This window comes from Chinchilla lanigera, unplaced genomic scaffold (assembly GCF_000276665.1).
Source record: "Chinchilla lanigera isolate Chin_1 unplaced genomic scaffold, ChiLan1.0 scaffold00038, whole genome shotgun sequence".
Lineage (NCBI taxonomy): Eukaryota > Metazoa > Chordata > Mammalia > Rodentia > Chinchillidae > Chinchilla > Chinchilla lanigera.
Window position 1 is genome coordinate 10,218,923 of NW_004955439.1, and position 12,524 is coordinate 10,231,446.

General features: G+C 48.4%; 1 protein-coding gene across 2 annotated transcripts; it reads left to right on the forward strand.

Moving 5' to 3' along the window:
• The first annotated feature begins 1,281 nt into the window (after positions 1–1,281).
• Zbtb2 (zinc finger and BTB domain containing 2) lies at positions 1,282–12,143 on the forward strand. Of its 2 annotated transcripts, none has more exons than XM_005390583.2 (3): positions 1,282–1,805; positions 3,790–3,974; positions 9,299–12,143. In XM_005390583.2, exons 2-3 carry the CDS (start codon positions 3,802–3,804, stop codon positions 10,668–10,670), a joined length of 1,545 nt encoding a protein of 514 aa, XP_005390640.1. In that variant the 5' UTR covers positions 1,282–1,805; positions 3,790–3,801; the 3' UTR covers positions 10,671–12,143. The 2 variants fall into 2 exon arrangements, with proteins under 2 accessions (XP_005390640.1, XP_005390641.1); XM_005390584.2 differs by lacking the exon at positions 1,282–1,805 and adding an exon at positions 8,446–8,568 and having other exon boundaries at positions 3,898–3,974.
• The last annotated feature ends 381 nt before the right edge of the window (positions 12,144–12,524 follow it).

Genomic DNA, 12,524 nt, shown 5'->3' on the forward strand with positions numbered 1-12,524 from the left:
AGTGAGGCACAGGTGTGGTAATGCAGACCTGTAATCCTGCCACTCAGGGAGGCTGAGGCAGGAAGATTGCACATTCTGAGCAATTTAGCAATTTATTGAGACCCTTTCTCAAAATAGTAAATGAATGAATGAATAAATAAATGAACGAATGTGCTGGGAATGTAGATCCTTGTGAATGTCCTGGGTTTCACCCCAGTACCAATAAAAGATAAAAATAAAGAAGTAATGCCCAGTACTGGCCAGAGTACTGGGAAACGTGGGAGTGGGGAGTGTAAAGAGCTCTCATATTTTGTGTGTCCAAGGTCTTTGAATCTTTCACAAAAGGTGTATGTGCTTACAAATCTCCATGCCACAAACAAAGCGCTCAGTACGGACCAGCTGTTCCCATCGCTGTTATCAACCAGCAGAATCACTAACTTGTGCCTAACGCTGTTGCGGGCCAAGACACCTAAAGATGTGAGGTGGGGAAAAAAAGATGCGGGGTGGGAAGCTGCCTAGAAGCTGCCGAGGCCTGAGCGGACTCGGAGTGTGTGGTGGGACGCACTATAGCTGGGCCTCCTCAGTTTATATGCCTTCTGGTAGAGAAAGGCAGGTTAATATGATGGAGAGAGACATGCTCTTTTTTTTTTTTTTTTTTGTCTTATCAGGACAGGATCTTGCTATGCAGTTCAGGGTGGCCTTGAGCCCCCTTTGTAGCCCAGGCTGGTCTTGAACTCACAGTGATCCTTCTGCCTCACCCTCCCCAGTGCTGGGATTACAGGCATGCACCGCCACACCCAGGATGGAGACATATTCTGACAGTTGACAGAAACCACCCTTGCAGACAAGTGTGGAGACCAGGTTAGAGCGGTGTCTCTCTGTAATCTCAGTTACTCCAACCTGGCACCATCTCTGTCTTTTATCATGAACGCTATGCTTTTGCTGTGTCCCGCCTTTCTAATCCTAGTGGTAAAATCTATATCCTGTTTGCCCAGTGTCCCCAGTGGAAGCCTCTTACAGAATTATAGCACTGGCTGGGCTTGGTAGTGTACACCTATAATCCCCGCCCTGAGGCTGAGGCAGGATCACTGCAAGTTCAGGTCAGTCTGAACTACATAGTGAGACCCTGTCTTTTTTTTTTTTTTGTCTTTTTTTTTTTTTTAAGGGTAAGAAAATTTATTGGAGAAAAATAACGGGGAATGGGAATAGCTCCTGAGAGATAGAAGGGGTCCCAAATTTGTTGCCCGAGACCCTTTCTTAAAAAAACAAAAGCAAAACAAAACTGTAGGATTGTGTAGTACCACAGCCAGGGCATTGACCTTGACACGGTTGAGCTGGGAACCATATTCACCTGTTCTCTCCCAAAAGTCTGTTCTTTCTTGTTTCCAAAAATACTGCATCAAAAGGATCACAGTGTGGCGCCTTTAGGAATTAGCCTTTCTCACGGAGCGCAGTTCACACGAGCTGTGTGAGTCAGTATTCATTTCCTCATTGGCAGAGCAGCTTTCCACATAGGCGCATTAGCGCGTGTCCCAGCTGTTCAGCCATGGAGGACGCGGGTCCTTTCTAGTTTGTGACCGTTGGGAATGAAGCTGCTGTGGACATTAGTATACAGGTTTTTCTGTGACATAAATTGTAATTTTTCCAGAATAAACGTCCAATATACAGTTAGAGGGTCATATGGTAATCATGTTTTGTTTAAGAAACTGTTTTCCAGAACAAACGTACCATTTTACATTCCCGCGCGCGATAAAGGCGTGATCTCGAGTTCACGTTCTCCTCGGCATTTGGTGCTGTGGCGGTGTTTGCACCAGCCGTCCTGACAGGTATGCAGGAGTAGTGTGTCTTTAATCTGCGTTTTCCCTGGTGGGTAATGATGGCGAACGTTTCCGTTCGTTGATTTGCCCTCTGTGTATCCTCTCGGGTAAAATGTCTCAAGTCTGTTGCACCTGTTTAAATTTGATGGATTTTTTCTGTAGAGTTTTAAGCTTTCTTCATATATTGCAGATGCTAGCCTTTGTTGGAAGAGTACTTTGCAGAGTTTTAAGATACTTTCTCCTAGTCTTCGTGTTTTCATCCATTCCGCTTTTCATCCAGAATCTTTCACAGCACAAAGTTTTTACTTTTAATGAAGTCCACTTTATCATTTGCTCATTTTGTGCAGTCTACCTTTGATTTCAAGTGTAGAAACTCTTTGCCTAGACTTAGATACTGAAGATTTTTTCCGAAGTGTTTTAGCTTTTTAGGTTTTTGTTGTTTTGAGACAGGGTCTTGTTTTGTAGCCCAGGATGGCCTCCAGCTGGTATTATCTTCCTGCCCCAACCTCCCAAGCGCTGGTATTACAGACATACCTATCAAATCCAGCCAAATGTTTCATGGTTTTGTGTTTTCAGTTTAAGACCATGATACACGTTGGGTGTGGTGGCACACGCCTGTAATCCCAGCACTCAGAAGGCTGAGGCCGGAGGATTCCTGTGAGTTTGAGGCCAGCCTGAACGGCACAGTGAGACCTTGCCTCAAAAAAAAAAAAAAAGACCATGATACAGTTTGCGTTAATTTATATGTAAGGTATGAGATTTAAGTCTGTTGTTTCTTCCCTTCTGTCCCTCCTTCCCGTCTCTTCCCTGCCCATGGAGTCCATTTGATCCAGTGCTGTCTATTGAAAATTCCTCCGCTGAATTGCTTTTGTGACTAATTAATCCTGTGTGTTTATGTTGGTCTACTTCTGGGTTCTCCATTCTTTTGCACTGGTTTGCATACATGGGTCTCTGCCAATACCACAGTTTTTAATTCTGTGCCAGTATAGTACATCTCAGAACCGGATGGACCAATTTTTTCCCACTTTAATGTTTTTTTCTAAAAATTGTTTTAACTATCCTAATTTCCTCGCCTTTACATGTACATTTTATATATACATCTTGTCTAGATATACAAAAAAACTTACTGGAATTTGATAAGAATTATGTAAAATCTATATGTCAAATTGGGGAAGATTGATACCTTCGCTATACTAAGTTTCAGTATCCATAAATATAGTATGTCTGCCCACCTATTTAGGATTTTATAAGTACTATTAGTAGAAAAGGAACGTTTTAGGGATTGGATGAACCGGGCAGTGTCAGGCAGCTTCCCTGCTGTAAACAGGTTCAGGCTGGGAGTGGTTTGCTGGTCTATGAGTCAAGGAAATCATAGGGTTTGGAATTGGAACATTCAGATTTAAATTTCGTCTCCGCCACCTTCCAGGTGGAAGGAGGCAAATCACGCTGTCTCTCCTAGCCTGTTTCCTCTAGGAGGCAGGAAAAAGCCAGAGGCCAGACCTGCTCCCTCACTGATGGGTGTGAGGAGGAGAGAAGGAGGAGAGTGGGTGTGTGCCTTTGCACCCCTGGAGGAGGTCACCCCAAATTTAGTTGAGATGCGCCCTGCCTTGCTGTGACTCTAACTGGTACTGTAATTGATCTGTCTCCTTGGAGAACTGACCAAGCTGTGATGGGTCATTAGAATTTGCATTGGGGATCTTTAAAAAACTGATCCAGGACTATTTGCTGTGCTGAGCACCAATGCTTGAAGGTAGACAGCCTGGGTTCCTTTCCTGGCTTCTCCACGCACCACCTGGGCACAGCCCAAGCCCAAGCTACCCTCCGTGGCGTCACCTCCGACTGGAAGACTGAGTTCATTTGTGTACCGTGATGACCAGTGCGGCGCGTGAGCTGTGATGCCACGTTAGCTGTGATCGTTACTGTTGGGGACTAGAAAGGACACATTCTTATTTATGAACCAACTTGCTTAAAAATAAAATTGTTTACTTTGCAGATTTTTTTAAAAATGGATTTGACCAACCATGGACTTATTCTACTGCAGCAGTTAAATGCACAGCGCGAGTTTGGGTTCCTGTGTGACTGCACGGTTGCCATCGGCGATGTGTACTTCAAGGCACACAAATCTGTTCTTGCCTCATTCTCCAATTACTTTAAGATGTTGTTTGTCCATCAGACCAGGTAACTAACGTGGTTGGTGATAATATAATGACCGCGGGGCCCCTCTTCCCGTCATCCAGGCCCTGGGTCTCTGCCTCGCCCTAGGCTCCTGGATGACAGCACCTTGTGGCTGGCCCGCCCCTCCCCTCTTGGTCACTTGCTTCTGTAGCACCTGAGAGTCACACACTTGCCACTCCACCAGCCTGCCCCTTCACACAGCACACTGAGTGTCACCAGGCCTGTCTGAGACCAAGCCAGCTGCAGACCCCCGCAGCCCCTCGCGGGACTTCCATTGTATTCGTGCCTTCTACTCTGATAAGCCTGAGGGCCTGGGTTCCCCAGGAGCTCTTCTTCGCTCTCTTGAAACAGCTCTGTACCTGTGTTCTGCTCTCTTTCCATCTCCTAAGTATCTTAAAGAAAATAACCTCTTGGTATCCAGGGAAAATGATCTTCCTCTTTCCTTTGTGTCCTTCTCAGTTTTTATTCTGTACTCTGTACTTTGCATCCCTTCCCTTCACCCCGCCCCTGACCCTGACCCTGACCCCGCCCCTGACCCTGCCCCCGCCCCTGCCCCACCAGTCTGAGGGGGAGGCGCCTCCCTGGGCTGCGATGTCACCTGCCATCACCTGCCATCCGAGTCCAGGAGCTGTTCTCTGGCTCACTGTGCAAGTTCCTAAAAGCTGCCCGCACCTGGGCGCCTTCCTCCGTCCACACGCTCCCTGGCCCTGTGCGCTGCAGCTTCCTCCCCAGCACTCCAGCGGAGTCGGTGGAGTCGGGTCTCAAAGGCCACTCCTGCCCCAGCGCCATGGTCTCTCCCTCACTCTCATCCTGTCTCAGCAGTGCCTGCTACCCTGGCTTCTTCTGAAGTCGTTGCCACCTGCATTTGCAGAGCGTCTGCCCTGGGCACTGGGCCGCCTGAGCTCTCGTTGTGGGCTCTCGGCGCTCTCCTGTGCTTTCACTGGGTCTTGTCTTTGCAGCTGGAACCGACCCCCTCACTGTTTCTGTCTCCAGAGCCCAGGCCGCCTGCTGTTCATTTATAGCTGAAGGTGTCCCCCTTCCCCATGGGACACGGCTGAAACTGAAGTCACACACACACACCCATTTTCTTGTCACTGAGTAACTCATGCTTGAAATCTCTTCCGCATATTTTATCAGTCCCCAGGTTATCTTTACTTCAGAATACCTTTCGCTTTTCTCTTTTTCTTCCTTTGCTCACTTCTATTTTCTTTTCTTTCTTTTTAGAACCAGGAATTGAACCCCGGGCCTTGCACTTGCCAGGCAGGCACTGCCCCTCTGAGCTACATCCCTGGCCCTCCATTTTCTTTATTTATTTTTTTATTTTTATTTTTTTGAGACAGTGTCTTGCTATGCAGTTCAGGCTGGCCTTGAGCTCACTTTGTAGCCCTGGCTGGTCTCAAACTCACAGCAATCCTCCTGCCTACAGGCGTGCGCCACCATGCCCAGCCCTCCATTTTCTAATCATTCATTTTCCACCGCCCATGAGATTGCATCCTTAAGTACTGCCCTGTGGTGTGCCTTTGATCAAAGTAGCTAGGTTGTGTGAGTCCTTTGATCAAGACGCGCCTCACATATCAAAATACTGTTTAGGCTCCTTATCCTGTTGTTCAGGGCCCCTCTGGGACGCCACACACATCCTCACCTTGACCTGACCTGCTCTCACAGCATGCTCGCCTGAACACATTTGCTGGTACTGTGCCTGCTCCCTGAGTTCCCACTCACACCCCTCCCAGGCCACCTCCTCCTCAGTCAAGTGCACAAAAATTCAGAAGTGACCTCTTCCTCTCTTGTGGATCGTAGCATTTCATTTGTAAGTTTCTTGAGGGCAGAAGCTGGGATTTACAAGTCTTGGTGGACACAGAAAATAACTGAGCAGTGCACACATACAGGAGAGCCCCTCGACAAGCATCTGAAGGGGCAGAGCGGCCGGTGACAGGATGACGGGCAGGCTCATCCTCGTGTAAGGAGGCACGCTGCACGACAAGGATGTGTCTCAGCCGCAGTGCAGCCAGTGTGCATGAGGCCCTGGCGCCATCCCCAGTGCTCCCCGGCCCAAGGAAAGCGCTCTTTAACTTCATCATATTAAAGACTTGGTGGCTGAGGAGGGCTCTGTGTTTAATAAGCTCAGTACAGTGAATTAATTATGTGGTCCCCAAAATATTTTCATTTTGAGAAATAGAAGAAGACAGTGTAATTGGTTTTAATTAGATGCAAGATTCTTAATTACAGGACAAGGAATAAATGCCTACCAAGAGGACATAAGCTTTGTGTCAGGGAGCCCCGAGGTTAAGCAGGCGTGTGTATGTGTGTGTGCACCAGAGGTGACACGTGCACTTGGGTGGCCTCCTGGTGGCCACCTCGTGCAGGTTCCAGGCTCACTGAGGCATGCACAGGGCGAGACCAGGGATGTTTAATCACCTCCTGTGAGAGGCTCAGTGACCATCCCCTGGCTGGCCACACAGAGACCGAGCACACAGCTGAATCTTCCTGAGTTTTCATGTCCTTTAGTTTCCACTAGATGTCTCTGTTGTGTCTGCAGACTTTGAAATCTCACAAATAAATACAGCTTCTGAAGGGCAGCCCTGGGCCAGCCCAGCCTTCCAGCAGTGCTCAGCATCGCCAGAAAGTCCTTACAAGGAAAAACTGAGTGTGGCGATGGCTGTGAAGGTTTATGCAGAAGGGCTTCTAGCTACACTAGAACGGCATTCGCTTTGCTTCTGTGTACGAGCGAGCTACTGTAGCATCTGCAAGTCCGGCCTCAGGCGGGACCGTGCCATAGAGGTCGGGAAGGAGCCAGAGTCTGGCCCACAGCAGGTGAGTGGCGCGGAGCGGGCGAACTGCCTGGGAGTGAAAGCACTGGAGAACTTACCACCTCCCAGCCTGAGCCCCACCTGTTTCTGTGTGTGTATGTGTGTGTGTGTGTGTGTGTGTGTGTGTGTGTGTGAGGGGGTGTGCATGGGAATCTGCTTTTTAAAAAAAAAAATTTAAGCCAGAATAGATTGATGTGTTCAGACCTCCCTGGCCCAGGAGTCCTCCTCCAGGCCTGGCGGAGTATGGACTGTGGGCGCCCCGCTCTTTCCTGGCTTTGCCATCAGGGACTGCACAGCGTTGCTTAAAACTTGAGAGGTTTGCTGTCCAGTGCCATTCACAAGCAGTACACAGGACAGCGGTCCCACCACAAGGGCGAAACGACAAAGCTCACGCCCAGGTTTTCCAGAAAGGGCCTCTGCTGGGTAAGACCTTTCATGGATGCTAAAAGCACGAAACCCACTTCGGATTTCTCCCCTGCTACTTTGCGGGAGAGGAGAGGTGGCTGTGGAGCGTCATAACTATCCCTTCCTTCATGCTGAGAGCCAGGGAGCCTGAGTACCAAGTCCATCGCCAGACTGCGGGTAACTTAGATCTCTCAGGGCCTAGGTTTCCCAGCCTTGAGCCTGGAAGGGTCCCTCCAGTCTGCACTTTACCTGGGAGGAGGTTGTGTACATTACCAAAGTCACCTCACCACACATAATCCCTGAAGCTTTTGATGACTGAATTCACCTACAGCATCTAAACACGTTGTGCTCTGCACATACTTTTGTTTGGAACACAACTTATGTTTAAAGGGAAGACCACCTGTATTTGCATTCCTGTTTCAGATAGCGTAGTACTCTAAAAGAATATAAAAGACCCAAGTAAAGATATGTACCATATGTGTTTTTTAAAAAAGAAAAGAAAACTAGTTATATTTATTCCTCCTTTGAACTCTCAAGGGAATGCTAGTTTTTATGCCTTATTTTTGTTCTTTGGCTTCCATACTTTGAATTCAAACTTTTGTCCGATGATTATTTATATGCCGTCTTCTTAAAATATACATCTTAACAGCTATCCAGGAATAGCTCAAACTGTCCTGTCAGGAGTCTGTTAAAGTTACTTTGTTCTTTTTTTTAATAGAATACAGTGTTAAACTTAGAACAGGGCATACTGTTTATATTTTAGCATATTGAAAAATATTCGTTAATATGCCATGGCAGGGCATAGTGGTGCATGCCTGTAATCCCAGCACTAGGGAGGCTGAGGTAGGAAGATTGTTGCGAGTTCAAGACCAGCCTGGGCTACAAAATGAGCTCAGGCGAGACCCTGCTCAAAAAGACAAAAAATTTATTTTTGTTGATAAAATGAATATGGTTGCAAAAATAGCCCAAAGAGTTACAAAATCTTGGTAAGCTGGGTGTGGCAGCAGGAGAATAGAAGGTGTGAGGCCTCCCAGGGCAACTTGGTGAGACCTCACATCACAGTAAAAAAAGAGCTGGGGACATAGCTCAGTGGTAGAGCACTTGCCTAGTGCAAGGCCCTCTTTTTGGTCCCCCAAAATTTCTTCATATTCTAAAGACATTGTAGGAAGCATCTGAAAAATCACTGTCTCTAGAATAAGCTCCTGGTGGGTGATCATCATACTGAACGCTCTGTAGCTGTCCATCTCATTGACTTCCAGGGTTGCATGAGAATTTCCGTCATCACTGCGGTGGTCTGAGGACAGTGCCATCCTGGGGACCTCTTCATTACCCACTGCGTGCTCGGGATGCTGCTCCTGAAGTGATGCACGGAGTAGTCTGAGGTGCAGGAAATGACCTGTACCACCCGCTGCCGCAGATAAATCACTGAGCTCTTGGGACCTCATGAGGGAACGATGAGCCCCACTGTAGCTGTTTTACTGCTCCGAAGGATCTTGGCGTGATGGCTCTGGAATTAGACAAACCTAGATTCACGTTCCAGCCCCACGACCTCCCAACTCCATGATAGCAAACAAGGCATTGAGCCCTCCACGCCTGCCCCGCCTGGGCACAGGAGCCGCGGGCAGTTCAGTGAGAGCGCTGCTGCTGCTGCTGACGGCATGTTGACCGGGGCTGTCTTTTCCAGATCAGCTTTGAACACCACCCAGCCGTACCTGGGCGGTGCTGCCTTCCCTGCTGTCCTCATCTCTTGCATGCTTCAGCCTTCCTGCTGGAGGGAGCCGCTCCCAGAGGTCTGAGGACAGTTTTGGTGTCCTGCCCTTAGGCCCTTGTTCGTGCTAGGCCCGCCCTCCACGTCAGCTCACCAGTAAAGCCCTTTTCTAATCAGGCAGGTTGTTGATTCACCTCAGAGATCTCCAGCCGGGCTCTGGATGGGGTCAGTCACCCTAGACTTCTAGTGCAAAGCCCTGCCAGGCCAGTGGTCCCAACAGTCCAGCATGGGAAACGTTCTTGTTCATTTGTTCTCCAGGGTCTGTTTTCTCCTTCTTCAGGGTCTGTGTATCATTTGAGACGAGGTTGGCGTCACTCACAGACTTTTCCACTCCTCTCTTTCAGCGAGTGCGTCCGCCTGAAGCCCACCGACATCCAGCCGGACATCTTCAGCTATCTCCTGCACCTCATGTACACTGGAAAGATGGCGCCGCAGCTCATCGACCCCGTCCGCCTGGAGCAGGGCATCAAGTTCCTGCACGCATACCCTCTGATCCAGGAGGCCAGCCTTGCCAGCCAAGGCACCTTTTCCCATCCCGACCAAGTCTTCCCGCTGGCTTCCTCCCTGTATGGCATTCAGATTGCGGACCACCAGTTGAGACAAGCCACCAAGATCAACCCTGTGCCTGAAAAGCTCGGGCGGGACCCAAGACCACAGGCCTCTAGGATGGGCCCGGAGCAGGTGCCGGAGGCCGCGCAGCTGTCTCAGCTGCCCCCAAACCTGGCCCAGGTGAATCGGACAAACATGCCTTCCTCGGACCCCTTGCCCACCTCGCTGTCTCCAGAACTCGTGTCCACTCCCGTTCCTGCCCCTCCTTGCGTAGAGGAGACCAATCTGGAAGCCTCTTCCTCCGACGAGCAGCCCGCGTCCCTCACCATAGCGCACGTCAAGCCGAGCATCATGAAGAGGAACGGGAGCTTCCCCAAGTACTACGCCTGCCACCTGTGCGGCCGGCGCTTCACCCTGCGGAGCAGCCTGCGCGAGCACCTGCAGATCCACACCGGCGTGCCTTTCCCGGCTGGCCCGCAGGGCGAGAGCCGCGTGCCGCTGTCGCTGTGCAGCAGCACCGCCGACCTCGGCAAGGACGCCATGGAGGTGCCCGAGGCGGGGATGATCAGTGACAGCGAGCTGCAGCACATCTCGGACTCCCCCATCATCGACGGGCAGCAGCAGTCGGAGACCCCACCGCCCTCGGACATTGCTGACATCGACAACCTGGAACAGGCCGACCAGGAGAGGGAGGTGAAGAGGCGGAAGTACGAGTGCACCATCTGTGGACGCAAATTCATCCAGAAGAGCCACTGGCGGGAGCACATGTACATCCACACCGGGAAGCCTTTCAAATGCAGCACTTGTGACAAGAGCTTTTGCAGGGCCAACCAGGCCGCCCGCCACGTGTGCCTCAACCAGAGCACCGACACCTACACCATGGTGGACAAGCAGACTCTGGAGCTCTGCACGTTTGAGGAGGGCAGCCAGATGGACAACATGTTGGTGCAGACCAACAAACCCTACAAGTGCAACTTGTGTGACAAAACCTTCTCCACACCCAACGAGGTTGTGAAACACTCATGCCAAAACCAGAATGCGGACGTGTTTGCCCTGGATGAGGGGCGGTCAATTCTCCTAGGCAGTGGGGACTCAGAGGTGACGGAGCCTGACCACCCAGTGTTAGCTTCCATCAAGAAGGAACAGGAAACTGTGTTACTAGACTGAATAGTACTTGTCTTTTTTAAAAACTGTCATTTTTACAAAAACTATCTTCCTTCTCTTCCCTCCATTCAGAACCGTAGTTCTCCATGGCATGAGAGGAGCAGGCCCTCTCCCCGCTCCACCCTCCTCCCAGCCCCCACCCCCACCTCTAAAGGCTTCGTGCATTATAAACCTGGAATCTACCTACTTTCAGTCGGGATATTGGAAAGATAATGGTCAGTAGAACTTATACACTTAAATAGATTTTGAGAAGTTTTAGATTATTCAGAAGCATACTTGGAACTAATGAAGGGTATATGCAAAACAGAACAACTAGGATACAGTTTGGTAAGCTAAAATTATGACTTTCCCTGGGTAATAAGTCTTCCTTTTCAGAAAAAAATAATATCAGAAAGTACAACGTGTGTCTAAGAGGTAATTCTGGGCTCTGTACTATGCAAAATCTGGAAGGGGTGGGGAAACTTTAAACCCAAGAAAATGTTTTCAGTACTTTTATCTTCCAGTTGTCTTATTTCAATGCATCTTTGAGATTATGTCCAGTTAAGAAAAATCACTAGTGAAGAAATCTACTTTATCAAAACATAAAAGACAAGAAGTAATAATGTGATGGCAATCTTAATTTTGGGATAAAACCTGACAAGCTGTGAGTTTGTGTGTTTGTAAAACATGTGGGTACTTCCGGTAAACAGGTGGGTTAATGCACATGCCTTATCTGATTGCTGGCTTCTTTCCAAGATGAACAACAGCAAAATGACAAACGTGGTGTTTGTTTTTAAAATCAGATTCAAAAGAGAGTCTGTACATTGTCTTTCTGAATAGATGTCATTTGCCAGTGGTAAATTTGTTTCAGCGCTAACGTGCTGCTTTTAAATCAGTGTATGTACATACTGGAGAGGAAATGATACAGGAATGCGCCTCTTACATGGAAACTTGAGCAGAAGACGTAACTTTAATGACTTTAAAAGTCAGCACTAAGAGTTTACTGGCAACATTCATTAAAGCATCAAAAGTGGCAATGAGAAATCAGGACAAAAGAATCTAATTGCCAGGGCTGGAGATGGAACTCAGTGGTGGAGCTCTTGCGTAGCGTGCACAAGGCCCTGAGTTCAATCCCCACCCCACCCCAAAAAATTTAAAGAAAAAAAACTAATTGCTATTTGGGGAAAAAACTATTCTCCAGGTTATTTTGTTTCTTGGTTGTTGTTTTTTTTAACATCTGAAGTTTTCTCCAGTGGGCTGAAAATGTAAAAGTTGTCCATTAATATTCCCTGAGGCCGATGAGAGAACGGTCTGACATGATAAAATAGGAGCCAGAAGTAAGGACCGAAGGGGAAAGGGAGGGGAGAGTAGTCGATAGCTATACTGTATGTGTATGTTAAGAACCGAATATCCCATCATCCTGTTATATGTATAGTTGAGTTCTCAGATTTGTAAGTTTTTATACATACTTTCATTGAATAAACAATTAAATGGGCATATGTGTTATCTCCGTGTCTTCATCGACCCAAAGAGATGCAAAAAGGGCAAGTGTGGGAGCACCACACCAGTAGGCATTGTCTGACTGGAAATCCCCCTGCCGGACAGTTCCCTACCCAGAGGGGCACTTTCCACCTGCGTAGACTAAAGAAATTGCTGGCTGCTTTTGGCTATGAAATTACAAGAATCGAATGAGTGAACTCTGAAGAGGCTGGGAACAGTCAGAGGCTGGCCCGAAGTGGGGCCCAGAGATCATCTCACCCAGCTCTTCACAAGGAAGAACGGAGGTGAGGAGATCTTTCCCTGCAGATAACACAAACCGAGATTATTAAATATTGAGTGGTTTCCATTCATTTCATCTTTTCAAAAAAAAAGCTATTC

Bases quoted from the DNA above. Each gene is read 5' to 3' on its own strand.
- Zbtb2 (XM_005390583.2), top strand. From the start codon at position 3,802: ATGGATTTGACCAACCATGGACTTATTCTACTGCAGCAGTTAAATGCA. The intron at 3,975-9,298 runs GTAACTAACGTG...CCTCTCTTTCAG, and splicing joins TTGTTTGTCCATCAGACCAG to CGAGTGCGTCCGCCTGAAGC.